This window comes from Penicillium macrosclerotiorum (assembly GCF_028827735.1).
Source record: "Penicillium macrosclerotiorum strain IBT 26536 chromosome Unknown utg000010l_segment0_segment0, whole genome shotgun sequence".
Lineage (NCBI taxonomy): Eukaryota > Fungi > Ascomycota > Eurotiomycetes > Eurotiales > Aspergillaceae > Penicillium > Penicillium macrosclerotiorum.
This window is the reverse complement of record NW_026643089.1, coordinates 2,419,436-2,438,767: the sequence shown is the minus strand read 5'-3', so window position 1 is coordinate 2,438,767 and position 19,332 is coordinate 2,419,436. Positions and strand designations below refer to the sequence as shown.

Below are 19,332 nucleotides of genomic sequence, written 5' to 3'. Positions count from 1 at the left end.
TAGTAGGAGATCAACGCGTGAGAGCAGCATAAAGGGAGGTGGATATATAGATTGAGGGGAGGTATAAACGAAAGTTCTCCTACGCCTTCCAGGTAAATTATGTGCAAGACTGGGTGACCTGGAGCTGATGACTGCGTCATTCTTTCCTCTTACGTATAAATATAGAACTATCGGTCAGAATTTCGCAAAACAATATCAGTATGATACGTGCACCATTTCTTTTTATCAACTAAATTGACAGAATTAAAGGACCAGCAGTCCTTCTTCGTGAGCAATCCGTGAAAATGAGCGAGAAAGGATAAGGCCTGTTAAAAACCTCGTAAGGTTCCATCTGCTAATGAATGAAATATCATTCAATTGAATTTATTGAATTATTTGGAATTTCCTCTTTTCAGAGACAAGCCACCAATACCCACTGCCAAAAAGGAAAGGACGCCTCCCGATCGTTCAGATATCACTATCATGTGACCTGGCTATTACGATAAGCGGGGAAGTTGCGCCATAAGGTTTGTTCCTCTGAAATAATCAGCACGTTATATCATCGATTAAGAAAAGCTGGGACTAGTGGGCCACCGTTCTAGGGGATGACCCTTGAGGAGCGCTTCTCGCGGTCGCGAACTGGTAATAAGACTCTCTCCGAACTGTTCATATGGTGGATGGAGCTAACTAGGTACTGAGCAGGGTGTCTCCCATGTCGCCAAAGGCACCATAAATGTGATGAAAAACGGCCAAGCTGTTCCTTTTGCTCTTTGCGGAATCTAGAATGTCGATATCCGTCTGGGTTCAAATGGGTACGCCAAACCCAACCTTTTTTGTTCAGGCATAGGTCTCGCTATGGACATACCCGGCGCGTAAACGGTGCGGATCTTTGCCGTAGAACCCTATCACTTCTTGGAAATTCCCCGTTTCAATCCGGGGAGGAGGAATCCGCATGGGAATACTGTATGCCTATTTCTATTCCTGCCGCTCATATCGATGACCCATCCTGCTGACTCGGTGACCTGCAGATGTGAGGCTTGTATCATCAAATGTTCCTGCACTAGATGGTCCTGAGAATCCTTATCGACAGTTATCATTCACGGCTTTGTCGTCACCAGTTCTTCTGGAGACTGTTGTGTGTATTGCTACAGAGCACATGCTCAACTTTGGCCTAGGCAATGTATCAACAGCAGCCCAGCATCAACAGAGAATGCTGGGAACCATTGGACAGAATCTTCGAATGATCGAGACGGGAGGCGATTGTGAAACAGAATGCATTGTAACAGCAAACAAACTCGACTACGAGGCATTGCTCACTGCCGTTGTCCTACAGGGTGTGGTGGTGGCCCAGTCGGAAGACGGGGTTTTGGAACCCCATGTCCGATGTGCCTCGTTCCTCATGAGGGCCCTAGATCGCTTTCACCAGATACCACATAGCGCCCTTTCCCGGATGACGGTGCAACGATTTGCCATGGTTGATGTGATGCTAGCCTTCTCGCGGCAACGGCGGCCGTACGCTCCTCGCAGTTTTGTGCTTCATCAGCCTGACTCTGAGCGGTGGGACAACACCGAACCATCTTTCCACAAAATGACCGGGTGTCCTCAGCCGCTGATGTGCTTCTTCGTTCAAATCTCGCATCTTGCATGCGATGTGGATAACGGGTTGGAAAGCCGCGCACCAACTGATGGGATTCTAACCCAAGCACACCGTCTTGAAACCGAGCTTCGTTCCTGGGGCGCTAGGTATACTGGTGTCGCCCCAGGAGCCTGTACACGCCCACCTCTAGATATTCTGACGGAATGTTTCTACTGGACTGCCCATCTCCTACTTGCACGGCGTGTATTTCGAGATCCCACTCGCTCCCCACGGGTTCAACATCTAGCACATACATGTTTCGGGCTCATGAATCAGCTCTCCACTGGCTGCGGACCCGATTCATCTCTACCGCAGCCCTTTTACCTTGCCGCTCGAGAGGCTATCAGCATTGAAGACCGAGTTTGGGTGCGGCAAAAGCATGAATCGATGACAGATTTCTATCGAGAGCAACAACGCAACACCGTGATGCGACTCACTGAAAGGATTTGGGAAATAATGGATCAGGTGCAATCAATTTCTTTGCCGGGGTTGGATTTGGAAACATGCATATCTAAAGCAGAGGAGCAAATCAGGTCTTTAGATCAACAGTCTTGTCAGTTCATTTTTTAGGTTCAATGCATGCATGTATAGGTCACCCTGTATGGTACTGTTTCTAAATAAATAATTATAAATTGGCGGTGATGATTCTCAGTTGCGGGTAGATTATAGATGGAAGATAAGCTTGAATTAATTCAATGGCCATCACACGTGGTGTTCTAAAATCATCCCCCAGCGACCTAGAATTATCGCTGTACAGCGACGATATCTCCAGCCATAGGGTCTTTTCCATTCGCTGCCTGCTCTACTTTACCCACCGCTGTTGACTAGTGCCAAGTTGATGAAAATATGAAGAAAGGGCTCAGCCCTGGGCCCAATGAGGTAGCTGAGCAGAAACAAGGATTTGCACTGTGGCAGCAACACTGGAGAGCCCACCTGCGCTCGGAAGTGTGTGGGCTCAGGGTGTCCACACTCCCACAAACCCTTGATCCCTGGGATGGTATGTGACGGCCGAGATCACAGTGGCACCCTTTTCTGTTCACCATATCTGGGTTCCTCTATACCCCGACTTCACCAACTTCTTGATTTCAAGAAATGCGCACGACTCCCAGCGTCGGCATCGTCAGTCCACTGCCGTTGAAACATCGGATCCTACGGAAGACGCGAAGGCGCACGGGGTCATTAGTGTGACGTGCGCTGCAGCGCAGGGAAGCCAATACCTTTTTGTCGTGGCTGTCTTGGTCCGATCGGGCCAATGGGGTTCAATCGAGAAACGCACGGAACATTTCCTTGACCGGAACTCAGACTGGCCAGGCCCGACCAGTAGGTTGCACCCTGAATTTTGCAGTCCGGGACTGAGCCTGTCCAACACGGAGAGCGTCGGTCTGGAATGACCTGTCATTGCAGCTGAGACCAATCATAGTTATTCTCGCAGCGGGTACCTGGATGCTGTTCTCCCTCTGTCCACAGGCTCGGGGCTCCGTGGGCCCGAGACTCCCTTATGCTCATTGGCCCCATGCACTGGATCAGCCCCTGGAACCGTGGGAGTCCAACGGTGGCGCCCACTGGAGCCCTGGCTGAGGTGTTCTCGAATCAGGGGCAGGCGGTTTTCCAAGGGCCCGGGAAAGGCTCTGCAAGCCTACGTTGCTACGAGCATTACGGGGTACAGTGCCTCACAGACTTGAGAGGGGAACGAACACCCGGAAAGAGACTGTTTATCGCTCGAAATGACAATGCGAATTCGGGAGGGAGTGGACGCGTCGACTGTCACGAGCAGCCGGCGTTTCAGATCCCCGCGGATCTCACGTGGTGGTTGCCGTTCGACGGCATTTGGGGACGATCAAAGCCAGCTATGGATAGACCAGGACAGAGAATGGGTAGCTGGGCAGTCAGGGCAGTCTGGAACGACTCAAGTTGGGGACAAGAACAGGAAGGTTTCTGGTTGCCTCGACGCCACGGCTGGTCATTGCACGATAGCACGGCAAGGTCTCTGGTCCGTCCCCTGGATGGTGTCACAGTGGTCAGTGGTCAAGAGCAGAGTGGGACAAGCCTCTTTTCTGTACCATCCGCTGCTGGGGGTTGTGTAAGGAGAAGACATGCAAAACCCCTCCTCGGCGACGGCGGAGAAGGCTTGTTGCCCCGTCATGATGTGGTTTTGGACATATGCAAGCCGATGCAGGGGCCAAAATCCAGGAGCGGGCTTCCCAGTCAGACCGACGCAGGATGGCCGGTTAGGAGAAACCGGTTAGGAGAATCACGGGGGATCATCTGCGTTCATCGCAGCCCTGGACAGATTAGGGGAGTTCTAGAGGGTTGTTCCCGCTAGACTGCTTAGTCGCCCCCTCCCTTCCCCCCTTCTCCGGTCTCCGGACTGCCGGGCATGAATCGATAGAACCAATGAACCGAAATAGATTAATCGAGGCTAAAGATTCGAGGCGGTCGGAAGCGACGCCCCACGAGGTGCCAATAGAAGCAACTAAGGCTGTTGTTGTTCCCAGTTTGGAACGGGGTTCCTGTTAGTCAGCATCTCCTGATTCCATTCACGCTCGACACTCTCCTCTTTCTTCTTCCTGTGTGTCTTCATTCCCGTTCTCTCCCCCCTCTCCCATTCGTTTCTTTTCGTCCTGCCAGGTCGCTCGTTTCACTCTTTCACGACGACCGTACCGCTCTTTCTGTCCCCTCCCCTTTTCGCTTCCTCGAACGTCTTCCTCTTCGAAGCCGACCGTTCCCTATCCTGTTGATCGATTCAACTTGGATATTGCGATTTCACCAACCTCGACCACTCTCGAACCCCTCTTTGTCGGATTTGATCGGTTGATTATTGGGGACTATCGATTGCCCTTCTATTGGAGCTGCATAGGCCAGCCTTTTTTTATACCCTCCATTCCCACCTCCCCAGGACGCCTCTGTGACGCGCCCTTGACCCAACCACCCCCGTTTTTTTGACGTGGATATCATTCGAACGCGACTTGCATTCGGCCCGATCTCCCTTCGCCAAAACGCTTACATTCATTTGAACTTACCCTCTCGCGCTTGACGCTGCTTCGAGAGAATAGGATTTAAAACACTATCCTGTCATTATCTGTCTGCACCCGCATCTCCACTTGTCGGCCGGATCGTCACGCATCGACTCTTTCTGACGAAACGTTCTATCTACGACGCTCGTCAAACCCTTTCGAAGAAAAATCCAACAACCAAAAAAACTCGCCAGTACATATATCATCTGCTTTTTCGAATTGTTGGCGCGCAATCATGTCTTCATTGTCAGAAACGCCTGATCCCTCGATGGGTGCGGGCCCTGCGACTACTGGCTCCTCTTCGCCTCCAACTTCTACCCCCTCTCCCTCAACCTCGAGCGCGACCACCGCTCCTTCGAGTGCATCTGCGCGTCGGCCGCCTCGTAAGAGCACCTTGACTCAGCAGCAGAAAAACAACAAACGTCAACGAGCCACTCAGGATCAATTGGTTACCCTCGAGCTTGAATTCAACAAGAACCCTACACCTACTGCCGCTACTCGGGAGCGAATCGCTCAGGACATCAACATGACTGAGCGGTCCGTACAAATTTGGTTTCAAAATCGGTAAGGTTCTTTTCGAATTCCTCTTGGAATAATAATAATAATATGAAACAATCCGTTCTAACTGCGCTTAGTCGTGCGAAAATCAAGATGCTCGCTAAGAAGAGCATTGAGACTGGTGAGGGTTGTGACTCGATTCCGGAATCGATGCGTCATTACCTCGCGATGCAATTTGATCCTAGCAAGCCTGGCGCCCGAGATGCTTTTGGGCGATCAAACGGATATGGAGCACCTGGCGGCATGTATGCGAGCGAGCCTAATCCATCTGGGAAAGTCGGTATGTATACAACAAATTCGGTTTGAGTCAATTGTCCGCTGATCAATTTGTGTTAGTTATCTCGCATTTCACTTGTCGTTCCTTGACGATTGGTAGCTGGCGCCGGATTGGCCAGAATGCCATGGACCTGGTTGTTTTCTACTCACCTGATAAGGCCTGCATGACTTACTATATAAATAACGACTCCGCAGGCTACAAGATCGAGTATCCTTTTGCCTATATTAAGAACATCACTCTAGAAACTGGAGATCCGAATCCTGGGCCAAATGGTGCTCCGGTACGACCCGGTGGCTTGGTGGTCGAACTTAACCGCCCACCACTCTTTTACATGGATTCCTCCAACTCCGGGGGGTTCTATCAATGTGGGGATTTCACGGAGGAGCAGCAAGCCAGCCAGATCATGATTCATCACCTGGGAGGCCATCCCAAGGTTCTCAGTGTCCAGCTGGCTAAACTTGTTTCTTTGGAATCCTTCCAGAATCGCCTGGCCTATGGCAACAGCAGCACTTTCGCTGTCCCTGCCGCCCCCGCTGCCATGTCGCCTCCGTTCATCCAACGACCCGCCTCTCAGCCCAATCATTTCGCCCCTGCCGCGTACTTGAATCTCTACCAGGATCACAATCACTTGGGCTTCAACATGCCTGCTGCCCGCGGGCATAAGCGCCAGCGAAGTCGCTCTGTGCCCGTGGCGGTCGACATATCTGTACTGCAGGGTCCCATGTCATCGTTTCCTGTGCCTCAGACACCAGCACCTTACAACCACGCTGATTCTGGTATCTATGCACCGGTCCCGCAGTCGGCCCATGCTCTTCCTACGGATCTACGAATTGACACTGGCGGTTACGGACTGGATTTCCGGACTAATCCGATGTCTGCAACAACTCCTGTATCGCCGTCCGACTTCGCTAGCCCGTCAATGTTCAGCAGTGCTGCCCAGGGCGACTCTACGCCTGTTGCTAGTATGGCACCGCAATTTTCCATCCCTTTCGCCAGTGGGCCTTCGGATACATCGACCGTTGGATCTCACACTGCATCACCGTACTCCGGTGTCAGTCCTGCCGATCCCATGATTGCGAACCACTCCCCACCTCTGTCCAGCATGTCTCACACCTCGTCTGATATGTATGGCTTCTCGCACGATCAACAATCGGCGTTTGTCGATGATGGGCTATCCATGAACGATATGTATTCCAAGCATAACGTCAACTATGCTGTCTCACATGATGCTCCGAGTTTTGAGCTACCAATGCATGGCATGTCTGGCCACGCCTCCCCGGCGTTGGGCGACTATTCCCATGGTATGGTCAATCTAGATGAGATAAATTCGCATGGCCTGCCCTCTGAGTCTTGAGTATCTTGCGCTTGGTTTTTACCTTCCTCTTCTACTCTTTTTCTTTTCTTTTCCCATTTTCTCATGTTTCACGGCCTTTGGAGTGCTTGTGGCGCTTATGTCGATGGGTTCTTGTTTCCATCTCGGAAGATTCCTTATTTCCCACTGTTTTAGGCCATTTTTCTTTGCTCTGAGGCGTTTTGGGCCCCAACCAGACCCCAGGGCATGGCAAATAGTCACCGTGGGCAATTACGCGTCTCGCTGGCGAAGGCCGGGAAAGCAAATCCGGTTGGACTGGTTGCTGTTTCTCTTGATTGCGTGACATATATCCCTTCTGTCTTGTGTGTTGTATTAATACCCTTTCCATTCTGGGGCCGGTCCTGAAGCGTTTTGATTGCTTTTTTGCTTGACTGTTTTTTCACATTCCCAACGGTATTCCCAGATGTTCTGGTTGAATCCTGATTCTCTTTTTTCACATTTTTTTACCTTCTTACACATGTTTATTTTCATACCCTGACCACCCACTTCTTATCTTGTCTTAGATTTGCTGGTTTGGGTCCTCTTTTTACGTGGTTATGCCAAACAGACCGACATTTGGACGGCGATTCTTTGCCCCCTGATTTATATTTTCCTATCTATGTTTTGTGAGTTTTTTTGACTTTAACCGATGGCGATGAGATAAGTCTGATCATAGATCAGACTTGTTCTCCACTCCCATCTTCATGCTTGTCATGCATTTCATCATCATGGTCTTGGAATCGACCTGCTTGCGTGGTCCGTCATGTTGGCACCTGATTATGGTGTCTTATGACCCCCGTTTTAACTCCCTTTTGGCGCTCCTTGTCAGAGTTGAGATATTCTGAGCCAGGGATTAGAGCTTGATGATGATTTGGCTTTCAACGAGTGTGGGAGATTGACGCTAGGCTCCGAATCAATTCCTTTTTTGTCCATCAAGTTCCAGTAGATTTCTAAGACCTGCTTGTGCCTGTAAAATTCATATATCCTGGACCAGTTTTCTCGATGTGAACATAATGATAATCTCCCTCAATAACACGAAGGAGTCTCATCTACCTCGGCGGAAGAATAGCAAGCTGCAATGCTGTGAGACCTTAATCTATACACAAATTATATGCGTCACTAAATGTTGGATACCAAATATCGTACACTTCATGGCTTGAGTCTTCTCACCCGGTCTGACCCAGGAAGGAATCACTGTTCCCAGCCCTTTGGCGCCGGCGCCGTATAACCTTTTTTCTCACGAAGATACTTCTCAATCCACACTTCCATCTTCTCCAAAACATTGCGCTCTGGCTTTCCCCGCTCGCCCGGTTCAAATACCCCCTCTTTGCACCATACACTCCACGACCCCATCATCCCTGCCATAATCACATCCGTACCGAGTCGATCTCCCACGACGGCGATCTCATGCGGCGACTGGATCACCTCGTGCTCGCGGAACCACTGCACCACTTCCTCGCCGCAGAACGGTTTCTTTTCCGTCCCAGTCGGCAGTCGGAACACCGGTATGCGCAGATGCGCGAGTTGCTCTTCCAGCGCGCTGACCTCACCGTCGTAATTCGGGTGGCTGCCGGCGCGGTTGGAAACGATGAGAATGGCGTGTGGGTTGCGCGCCTGGTGGAAAGGAGAAGTGGGCGAGTTCCGGAGCTCATGTAGCTTTTCCAAAATCTTTGGAGGGAAAGTGGTGGTTTTGGGAGGGCAGAGGGTATTGTCTTTGTCGAGGACGAGGGCGCGGATCCTGGGGATTCGTGGTTGCGCGGGTGTGCTGGCTTTCTCGGGAGACTCGGAGGCGCCTGCGCTTCCTTTACCGGCTGTACCGATGAGATGAGGACCGAGATCTTCTGGAAGGTGAGTGAAAGTCGGGATAGTGAGGTGTGGGAGGAATTGGGCCGGTTGTTTGAGGAGTGTTTGTACGGCGTGGTTGAAGCCGCGCAGGTTGGAATTGGGCGAGCCGGCCATTGCTAGCGGTCGTTCAAGAAAGAAGAGGAGGATGTCCGGGAGTTTTGATGTGGGCGCGAATCACTATTGTAGATGCATGAGGCAGGCTATTATGGAACCGCGGCGTGGCCGGTGTGTAGTTGCGATGTCGTTTGGTCGAGGCTTGGGAACCCAGCGTTCTTGTCCCAAAGCGGAAAGGAAGACCTTAGCCGCAAAACTCGCCGTCTCGCGACCTCCGCCAAACCCTCCATCACTGCTATCCACCACCTCACCCCACCAACGCCGCCCTGCTCTAACACCTACGACTCCTTGGACGAGCGGCCGTGTGTGATCGCAACCCAGATATCCTCGTCTTTTGAATTTGATTCCTTTCCGTCACACATTCCCGCGTCAAGATGGGCAAGCTCACTAGCACCATCGGCATCCCGATCAAGCTCCTGAACGAGGCGCAGGTACGTTACATTGGCCCATAATACTGCTTGAGGCATACAATTAGAACAAAATTCGACCTTGAGGGGGGATTTCTTTTCGGCTGCGCTGCCAGACCGCTAATTCCATCTCTGCAGGGCCATGTCGTGACGCTCGAGATCACATCCGGAGTCGTCTACCGAGGGAAGCTGTTGGAAGGTGCGTAAAATAAAACTGCGATCTGGATTCTTTGTCAATGAACTGCGGGGCCATTTCAACTCGCCTTTGTGGCCTATTGGACTTGAATTGCATCAGCAACAGAACTTCCGCTAACTCTTTTCTCCATCTGAACAGCCGAGGACAACATGAATGTCCAGCTTAAGGACATTACCGTTACCGCCCGCGACGGTCGTGTCTCCCATCTCGATCAGGTCTACATTCGGGGAAGCCATGTACGATTCTTCATCGTACCGGACATGCTGCGGTACGTCGAATCGTGATCCCGGATCACTACATCAACCTTCTTTTCAATCTCTTTTCTTCCAAATAAACCAATGCTGACTCTCAATTTTTCAATCAGGAATGCTCCCATGTTCCGCTCACGAGGCCAGCGCGGACGCGGTGTTGGGTTGGCACGTGGCAAGGCCACTGTGCAGCGCGCTCGCGGCCAGCGCGGTAGACCTTGAATACGTAATGCGAATTAGGACGAAAGTGCAGTTTTCAAGACCTGGGAGATTCTAGTGGTTGGCGTTCGTCATTTACATGTGTTTTTTGCTGGTTCTTTCGAGGGGGAAAGTTTCCCTGGCTTCTTTTCGCCTTGCCAGCCTTGAGCTGAAGATACATGGTCGCAGGGCTCTCCTGTTCTTCTCGCTCATGAATGAATACCCGGTATACAAAATTTACCTTGATATTGGAGGAATTGTCTTTGCCTAGACAGGTTTCACAGACACTGGGTTTCAGATGGCATTGTGCTCAACAAAGCTTCAGTTCCGATTTCCCATGATCAGAATATCAAAAACAGGTTCCTATGCCAATTGAATTGACGGGCCCGGACGTAAATTTCCAGTAATATAGTGCTTATAACATATCAATTTGTTTTGCGGAGTGGTAGCGTATTGATAGCGACGCGCTATCAGTAGCCACGCATCTCCGCAACTTTTTCTGTCGATGCGGGGATAAGCTTCCTTCCCCCTTCAACCACACCACGGCCTCAACTTATCCAACGCAGTCTTTCTCCTTATTTTCTTTTATATCCAATCCAAAGCCCAAGAAAAACTCATGACCGTTCTGCCTGGCTACCACCAGTAGCAGATATTTAATCATGGCCTCCTCGCCACCCTCATCAACCCCCCGCAGACCCCTCTAAGCACATCGCCAACCCTCGACGCCTGCTCATTCTCACGCCAACATCCCAATCCCTCTCAACAATACCCCCTCTCCTCCACTCTCTCACCGGGGTACCCGTCCACGACCCCCCGCAACACGAAACCATCCCAGAAACCCCAGCATCTCCGTCCGATCCCTCCTCGCTCGCAGCCCCAGCAACCACAACCTCCTTCGCAGGCTACACAACCCACAGCCCTCTCCGCCTTGCCACAAAATACTACTCTGCCGAAATTCCTCTCTGGGTTGACGAGATACCCCTCGCATCCACCGACGTCGTCGCCTCACAGTGGCGCACCGAGTTTCTCAGCGACGAAGCCGAGATTGTCCGCGATGCTGTCGGCGCGCTCGTCGTGTGTGCTCAAAAACCGGAGTCCAGCACTGCACCCGATGCGCTAGATTCAAATATTGCGCGGCGTCCAGACATCCGCGCACTGCTGGACCTGATGCGGGATGTTGGAGCAGTAAAGGGGCGCATTGATGAGGAGCGCGGCGGCGTTGGTGATGTGCCGGGTGTGTTTGTATTGTTGGGGAGTCGCAAGGCTGGCGTGTCGGTGTCTACGGCTACGGCTCCGTCTCACAGGGATGCAGAGTCAGCGCTGGGTGTGGATCAGGAGGATTTGGGGGATGGTGCGATAGATGTGCCGCTTTCGGTGGCATGGTGGGAGGAGCAGCTGTTTGAGTTGGGGCTGTTTGGGTGGGAGATTATTGAGTGGGATCCGCAGGATCAGGGCAGTGTGAAGACAAGGAATATGTTTGGAGGTTCGTTTTGCTGTGCCATTGGTTCCCGGAGGCTTTGGATTGTAGGATGCTGGGCTAATATGTGTTCACAGAATTGGAAGGCATGCCACGCATCAAGGAAGTGCTGGAAACGCATGACTGGAGTGCGGCAGGTGGGCTGCAGGATCTTGATCCCGAGGCAGATTCTGGATTCGACTTCGATGATGACCTCGAGAAAGAGTTACTTAGTTTCGATAGGTCAATGCATACACGCGGTTTTGGCCAAGAGGTTCAGGAGCTCGAGCGCGAGATGTTTGGACTACGGATGGCTATTGAACGTGGTGGTGAGTTTGGGGACAATGAGGAGGTTGAGGAGGATGAGGATGAAGAGCTCAAGGTTGAGTCTATCGAGGGTTTGATGCTGCGTATGCAAGCTATTAAAGGTATGCTTCACATTTGAACAGAGAATTCGTTGCAATTGGGTACAAATGCTGATACAGATGAAGATATGGGCGCTGAGTTACCGGAGAATGAGCGCAAGAAGTTCGCTGCGAAGGCCGTGCAAAATATCATGCGTGACCTATAGGTATCGTATTCCTAATACTGTTGTGTGCGTGGAATTCTTCTGAGAATGTACATATATCAATAGACATAGCTAAACCCCATTTTACAATTTTATGTTGCAATCAATTCTACGTAGACATCTGCCCATGCTGCATTGACAGTGATTCAAGGTAACTGAGGGTTGGCTTATTCATTTCACTTTTGATGTTCATATAAGAGATTAGGAATGTTTTGTTCTATTGTCTCTGCAGGCATTTCAAATGTGAACTAAAGCCATGCATGATATAAGATTTATACAAATACAAATGTAGGTAGACATTTTCCAATTTATGTCCGACAGCTGACACAGCATCTCACAGGCGTCATGATAAAGCATGCCACTCTATTATCTTCGCCATAGCAAGAAAGCACCATTATTCTGATTTGAAAGCATGCTGATTCACCTAATCAGCGCGCTTCTTGCCGCGAAGAACCTTGCGCCGTTGTGCGATCATGTGCGTGTACAGCACATAGGAACCTATGTCGAGTCAGTACCATAACTTTATTTGCGACCTCGCAAGAGATATGAGTTAAGTAGGTAGACATACCCGGCACATAAATTATGAGAATAGCGATAAGAGCCCAGCGGAACAATGGGTTGATCGCAGCCGCTGGCTCCAGCGCCTTGAAAATGAGCGTGCACTCGCTTGAGATACCGATGGGATAAAGGATGTAGAAAGTGTTGTATCTGTGCACATGCAAAAATAAATATCAGCGACAGCATTACCAAGATGCGGACGGAAAGCTACACAGAACACATGAACTTACCGCAACCAGGTCCACCACGCAGGCACTGTATTTCCTGAGAGCGTGATTGCAAAGAACCCATATCGAATGATCTCGGTGATTCCCCATGCACCCACACAGCCCAGATACGCATAGTCACCCAATTGGGCAACGCCATCAGCGCCGACAATATCACCGGCAAAGGGAAACATGATGCCCCAAACCAGTAGCAGTCGGGACGCAACCTGCATCGCAGTGGTCATGACAGGAGCGCGCACCAGACGCACCAAGCTGTGGAGAACCTCAAGGATGGCAAGTGACTGGGTAGCCAGAAGAAGCGGGTTGAAAGTGAGGCGGAAGACGGTGGGAAGGTGCTTGGTCGGGGCGTAGGTTGGCAGCAGGCTGACCGTGTACACGACGCAGAGGCCCCATGTTGCCAGATTGAGGGTGTTGTAGGTAAAAAGATAGCCCCGTGTCAGGCCTGAGGGGCCTGAGGGACGTGCCGATGGGGTGGAGGACGGCATTCTGGGAGGAAAGGAAGGTGGGTGGTCGAGATACACAGTTGCAGTTGGCAGGTGTGTTGATAGCCAAACTGTCGGGTAGTTTAGAACGGAGTGTGGGGACGTGCCCCCGAGTCAGTGCTCAGCTTCCTTTACGGTAGGCGGTACACATGGACTTAGTCATAACCTGGCAGAATGGGGGCGAGTGTTCTGGAAGCTTCAGGCGGTCAGTGAATTTTTTCTGATTAATGGTGGGGGAAGAGGGGCGTATACTAACTACTTCTTTTTTTGGGCCGACATTTTCCTTCTTTATTCTCCCACCACTTCCAGCCTTGTGTCGTTTACACTAAAAAGCTCCAAGAATCCACAGTCATTTTGACCGAAAAGTCCTTACTTGCCACCATTCTTTCACACCCCTCGTGAATCATCCATTCACAATGTCGGCTGCCGATAAGCCGGAGTCGCAGTTCCAGAACGTTGGAGATCTGGTGGAGCAGAATGAGGACACTGGTGTTATGCAAGTTGAGAGTCTCTGCATGAATTGCCACGAGAATGTATGCCTTATCGCGCATGACCCGCAGGACCTATTTTATATATCAAGCCGATTTCACTAACTTTATCTGATAGGGTACTACTCGCCTACTACTCCTCCGTGTTCCGTTTTTCCGTGACCTTATTCTCGAATCCTTTGAGTGCCCGCACTGCTACTTCAAAAACAACTCCGTGAAGTCTGCTGGACAGAGTAAGTCCAAGAATACAGCCCTCCAGAGGGACAAAAGAAACTGACATTTGTCCCCCCAGTCCAGGAACTAGGAAGCAAATATACTCTTGAGGTGGAGAATGTCGACGATCTCCAACGCCAAGTTATCCGCAGCGATGTTGCCATTTTCAAAATCGAGACTCTGGGTATCGAAATGCCGAAAGAGGGCCAGTTGACAAATGTAGAGGGTCTGGTGCAGCGGATACACGAGTCTCTTTCGGGCGAGCAGCCCCTTCGCAAGGAACATGCCCCTGAAGTTCACGATGCTTTGGAGCCTCTGATCCAGAAATTGAAAGACATTCTGGATGGAACTGGTTTTCCTTTCACCGTCTCCCTCGATGACCCTACCGGCAACTCTTGGATCGCCCCCAACACCTTGGACAAGGGTAACAAATACAAGAGAACCGAATATCCCCGCACCCCAGAACAGAATGAAGAGCTTGGCCTTAGCGCCGAAACTGAGCCATCAACCGCAATTGAGGCCAACCCGGCTACCGGATATGGGGATCCAGACGATCTCGATCTTGTCGACGGAGTCTATACGCTACCTGCACACTGCCCTGGCTGTGCTAAGGATTGTGTGGTCAATATGCAAAAGATCTCTATCCCGCATTTCAAGGAGGTTTTCAGTAAGTTTCTCACAGTGAGATTGGATTGTGTTCTTGATACTAATTCGGAATCTAGTTTGGGCTACTGTCTGCGCCCACTGCGGTTACAAGAGCAACGAAGTTAAGACTGGTGGAGAAATCCCGGAGAAGGGCAAGAAGATCACCTTGTCCGTTGAGAATGAGGTAGACTTGAGTCGCGACGTCCTCAAGTCCAACACCTGCGCCATGTATAGTGAGGAGCTTGAGCTTGAAGGTAAGACCTACCCCTTGTTTTCTGTATATTCTTCCATCCCCGGCAGTAACTAAAGTTGAGTTTCATCAGTGCAATGTGGTACGCTCGGTTCGCGCTTCACAACCATTGAGGGCATTTTGACCGAGATTCGCGATCAGCTGTCCTCTACCATCTATGATATTGAGGATACTACTACTCGTCAAGGCGGTGATAGTATGCCTGAGGCGGAGAAAGGAAAGTGGGCACAGTTCTTTTCGCGTCTCGATAAGGCGATCAGCGGAGAGCTCAAATTTGTGATCACTCTGGTTGATCCGCTGGCCAACAGCTACGTGCAGGACCTCTGTGCCCCTGCCGCCGATCTGCAGTTGAAGGTTGAGGAGTACACTCGTACTGAGGAGGAAGAAGATGATCTTGGCCTCAAGGATATGAAGACTGAGGGGTACGAGGAAGATGCGAAGGATGAGGAAGAGAAAGAGCAGACTGAAGAGAAGTCCGAGGATAAGCAACAGGCGGTGTCCGCTATGGATGACATGCTTGATCAATCCATGGGTAAATAGATACTTAATTTGATGAAAGAAATGTATTCCATGTCAAGTTCTTAGCCTGCTCCCCTTACACACGTACCTGTCATACTTAGTGCTACCTTGTACCTTGCTGCTCCCCCTTTTGTCTTCAGTGGAGTAGTGTATTACCTCCAATAAAGAAGCTCCCACGTGGCATTGTCAGCAATAGCAATTCCAATGTTAAACAAAATGCTATGTGCACTCTCCCCGGCCGCAATCGCATCATCGTTCATATGAGCAATCATGGAACCATCAGACTATCATGGCGATATACGTCCTGACGATCTCAAGAAGTAAAAGGCCATTCATATTCTACCCGCCCCCTGCCTCCGGTGGTGTGTTGGGTGTTGATCTGCCCCAGCCAATGTATAGAAATTTCCAAATCAAGTTCCAGGTTGTATCCACAACCCTAGTCTCCCGGCTTTTAGATTCCTATTGGCCGCGACTTCACCATTCCCTATTGCCTTGTCTACGCTTGTCCGGAGCAACGCCTGTAAATCACCACAGAACTCATGAAGGATTCTGCCCCTCGTAAGTGCCAGGGTCTGATTGCGTTAATTGCCTTTTTTTTGGTTCCATATTCCATCCCGCTTGCATTGTCTGCGACAACAGATCTCCTCGTCTCCGAATCACATACGGCTCAGCCCAGTCAGCGACAGGGTGGGGGTGGGGGGAAGGGGAGGTTTGGTGTAGGTTGATCCGAGGAATAACGGGCGACCCCAGACCGCTCGGTCGGAAGCGGGCAGCTGGGGCAGTACAGTACCACTCCATCAATGTGGAAAGACGGTCAATATTCCTCCGTCTCGTGGGATGATGTATCACCGGCCACTGCACTATCTAATTGCCACTAGCAGGCAAACGTTTCCAGGGCTATCACCTGTCACCTCGTATTGGATGGGTGAAAAAAAAAAGCAAACATAGAGTGGAGTCTTACAGCTATTTTTAGGGGTCGCTTGGGGGAAGCGAAAAAGGAGGGGGGAAACTGGGGAATTGGAGAAGACATTGAAGGCAGAGAAAGGGAAAAAAAAGGGGGCGGAAGCTAGAAACAGGCCCGCTATTCTCAAGTTGGGCAGAACAAGCATCTTCAGCATCACGATGGCGTGTTTGCCAGACGAAATGAGGATTGGCATTGAAGCACAAAGTACAAGGCAATTTTGCCGACGGCGGCATTGGGGGGGGGGGGGGGGGGTCAGCCCGGCTCGAACGAACGAGACGGTAAAAGAGAGCTATAACGAAAGTCATCAAGGCGGGAAAGTATTGGGCGGCGAAACTAAGTGATCATGCCCCCTTGTCATTCGGGGATTCATTGAAAAAAGACATTGAAGCAGGGACCAGCGGGGGTTCTAGGCTAGGCCCATTTTCAAAGATGATGGGTGTACTCGGTTTCTGACCCGCGTGAGATCTCCGGGCAAGAAGTACGGGGCGAAACGAAAGCCTCGGTGTTATATACTTCGCCGAGACCAGACGCTGTGGGATCCTCGGGGGTATGGCACGCATCGAACGAGGAACGTGTCTGGCAAACTCCGACCGTTGCCCCGGTTCGCATGGAACGTCGCAATGAATGTCAAGCAATTTCAATATTTACTCGGGGCGGATGTGAGTTCAAGGAATCTGCAGCCCGCGGTGGACTAGGTGTACACTACTAAGGCGATGACCCCCGTTGTTGCGTCGCACTGATTTCTCACCCTCACCCTCTCTGTGTCCCGGTCCCGCATCGCACGGGCAGATGCTGCCTGACATCATGGAGGGGATGATGCTGCCTTGCATGGCGCTAGACAGAAAATGTCAAAAAAAAGCCCCCCAAAAGACCAAAAAAAACCCCTACTGCCAACCCCGTCTTGAGTACCATATCAACGCAGGAAAGCCAGATCCAACCAGAGCTTGATCTCAGCCCGTTCGGATAACTAGGTGTTTACCGGTCCTAATAGTTCGTGAACGAGTGTGCCCCTCAGAGTGAGTCGACCCGATGAACCCTCTTCCGTCATCGCGACCTCTCGGCACCGAGGGAGCGGAGTCGAGGATGTACAGTAGAAGCAGATCGTGGAGGATCGAACAAACCCCCCCCCCTGTCTTTCTCCACGAAAGCCGATGACATCAGAGGCTGTGACCGCCGGAGAGCAGCTCCGCCGTGATGTCATGGCGCCTGGCACCGCGCCTGATTGGCGGGCCAGTCTCGGGGCCAACCACTTCACACGAAAATCCCAGACGACCGCCCACAGAAACGGGGAATGTGCCCTTGGTATATAAACAAATGGCTCGGTAACGCGCGAACAACCAGCAGTGCCATCGTCTCTGAAGAAGATGGGATTCAATATCGGGTCTGAAAACGCGTCTGATGTCGACCGATAGAGCGGAGGGAGGGCCTCTGTTGCAACTTCACGCCCGAAGGACATTGCTTTTCCCCCCTTTTTTCGCTCTCTCTCGACCAGCGTCATCGGTGACAGCATTATCGTCTGAGCCTAGTCACCCGGTTCCTGGTCCCCCGTCCCCCCTCCATTTCACCTCTCAGATCGCACCAAATCACCCTCGAACCTTGTCCGGATATCAATCACATCTAACAGAGGATCCAGGATCTCATCTCAAGCGGTCAGGTCCTCCGTTCCAGGAAGAATGGGCCTGGCTCTGTCAGAAGACGCTCGAAAGAAAAACAATAATACACATGCAACATGACGCCAGTTGCCGGTAGAATTCCTGGGCGCCGTGTTGTTGCGGCAGTCACGGTCCTCGAGGGCCCAGACCCGTCTGTTCAACTGGGTCACCAACATGTCCTGGGCGCCCAATCCGTTCCGTCCGTTCGATCGTTCGGAAACCCTCCCTGCTACACGAGCCGGTCAATGGGGCTGGTTTCCCGATAGGAGCAAACTGCACAGAGATCAAAGGACGGCGACTAAATCCTTGTCTCACGTCTCGACCTGATGACACCCCTGCTGGTCTGTTCTTTTTCGCCGGTAGCCCCCACCCCTCCCCTCTCCTTCCCTTTTTTTGGCCTTTGGTCAGACATTCTGTCATTCTTGGAGGGAGCAAGAAACCCGGTGGGGGTGACCCGTACTATTGGTAACCGCCCCTCGTCCCTCTTTCGGCATAGCTGCCAACGAGCAGACCCGTTGTTGCCCTCTCGTTCCTTGGCCATACTATCTTCACTCGACCACACGACTAGTAGACGAAGAAAAAATACTTCCCTGGGCCGGGACTGAGGATCAGTTATGGTCCCACGTGTGGGAGCATCGGGCCATCCATGTTCTCTCCCTCTAGGAACATCGCACTGAAAAAGATGACAAGTGACGTCTCCGGGTAACTGGGATCGGCGCTCCGATGATGTCGCTTCGGCGGCTGGAATTAACTGGCTCCCCCCCTCCCCCCCCCCCCTCTCTCCCTGCTGCGAGATCGGTTGACCTTTCCTCGGTCATGATGGCTGTAGATTCCAGGTTACATTTGTCGCCGGGCTAGGCGGGACTCGGACGAACTGGGGTTTTGACTGACGCTCTACCTGTCCCTTTATTATTATTTTTTGGGGGGAGAGAAGTGCATGCCGTTATCTGGCTTTCCTACTTGGGTCGCAGAGCGTAGGGTTAAGATGGATATGTGTGGATCGTGCTTGTGCTTGTGTGCTTCGCAGAGGCACGACAAAAGGAGGAAGAGATGGGCTGTCGATGATTTCAAGGGATGAATTTAGTTCCCAGTGAAGTTGATCGAACAATATCATACTTTGATATATTCATTCCGTGTTCCTCATAGTATTTCTTAGCCTATTTTGTTTTGCCCCCCCCCCCCGTCCTTGAGGTTGTCCTTTACTGGCCGTTCGCGGATAGTAACCGGAGTCCGGATACCCCCAATCCATGACCCAGGTTTTTTTTAGTGTTTTTTTTTAGTCAGGTTGACAGAATCCGGGCCCCCAAGATGATAAAAGGAGAGCGCAAAAATCGGATCTATAGGTGATGGAATCAATTGATGCCCAATATGGGGATGGCTCGAGGAGGCGAAGGTACAACGTGCATCGGTTGGCGGCGAGAAAGGGTGACCGACGTGGAATGGAGCCAAGGCTTAACATTGGGGGGGGGGAAGGGCGGGTTTGAAGA

At 51.3% G+C, this 19,332-nt stretch overlaps 7 protein-coding genes across 7 annotated transcripts; 5 read left to right on the top strand and 2 right to left on the bottom strand.

Annotated features, from left to right (window-relative positions):
- Positions 1–584: 584 nt before the first annotated feature.
- On the top strand, positions 585–2,185 carry N7462_010489 (transcriptional regulator family TF; the record flags this gene model as incomplete). Its single annotated transcript, XM_057082203.1, has 2 exons — positions 585–621; positions 1,008–2,185. 2 exons carry the CDS (start codon positions 585–587, stop codon positions 2,183–2,185), a joined length of 1,215 nt encoding a protein of 404 aa, XP_056929243.1.
- A 2,679-nt stretch (positions 2,186–4,864) lies between these two features.
- On the top strand, positions 4,865–6,818 carry N7462_010488 (homeobox domain-containing protein; the record flags this gene model as incomplete). Its single annotated transcript, XM_057082202.1, has 3 exons — positions 4,865–5,193; positions 5,265–5,467; positions 5,524–6,818. The coding sequence occupies 3 exons, from the start codon at positions 4,865–4,867 to the stop codon at positions 6,816–6,818; spliced, it is 1,827 nt and encodes a 608-aa protein (XP_056929242.1).
- A 1,188-nt stretch (positions 6,819–8,006) lies between these two features.
- Positions 8,007–8,774, bottom strand: N7462_010487 (phosphatidylglycerophosphatase; the record flags this gene model as incomplete). Its single annotated transcript, XM_057082201.1, has 1 exon — positions 8,007–8,774. The coding sequence occupies one exon, from the start codon at positions 8,772–8,774 to the stop codon at positions 8,007–8,009; it is 768 nt and encodes a 255-aa protein (XP_056929241.1).
- Positions 8,775–9,526: 752 nt separating this feature from the next.
- Positions 9,527–9,847, top strand: N7462_010486 (putative small nuclear ribonucleoprotein SmD3; the record flags this gene model as incomplete). The annotated part of the gene is made up of 2 exons (XM_057082200.1): positions 9,527–9,645; positions 9,742–9,847. The coding sequence occupies 2 exons, from the start codon at positions 9,527–9,529 to the stop codon at positions 9,845–9,847; spliced, it is 225 nt and encodes a 74-aa protein (XP_056929240.1).
- A 672-nt stretch (positions 9,848–10,519) lies between these two features.
- Positions 10,520–11,850, top strand: N7462_010485 (adaptin-binding domain-containing protein; the record flags this gene model as incomplete). The annotated part of the gene is made up of 3 exons (XM_057082199.1): positions 10,520–11,306; positions 11,378–11,689; positions 11,729–11,850. Coding segments are annotated over 3 exons (1,221 nt in total), but the record flags the coding sequence as incomplete, so codon positions are not given.
- A 421-nt stretch (positions 11,851–12,271) lies between these two features.
- N7462_010484 (protein tyrosine phosphatase-like domain-containing protein) lies at positions 12,272–13,117 on the bottom strand (the record flags this gene model as incomplete). The annotated part of the gene is made up of 3 exons (XM_057082198.1): positions 12,272–12,345; positions 12,416–12,555; positions 12,636–13,117. The coding sequence occupies 3 exons, from the start codon at positions 13,115–13,117 to the stop codon at positions 12,272–12,274; spliced, it is 696 nt and encodes a 231-aa protein (XP_056929238.1).
- A 413-nt stretch (positions 13,118–13,530) lies between these two features.
- zpr1 (zinc finger-containing protein ZPR1) lies at positions 13,531–15,250 on the top strand (the record flags this gene model as incomplete). Its single annotated transcript, XM_057082197.1, has 5 exons — positions 13,531–13,647; positions 13,721–13,835; positions 13,895–14,482; positions 14,538–14,714; positions 14,784–15,250. The coding sequence occupies 5 exons, from the start codon at positions 13,531–13,533 to the stop codon at positions 15,248–15,250; spliced, it is 1,464 nt and encodes a 487-aa protein (XP_056929237.1).
- Positions 15,251–19,332: the final 4,082 nt, after the last annotated feature.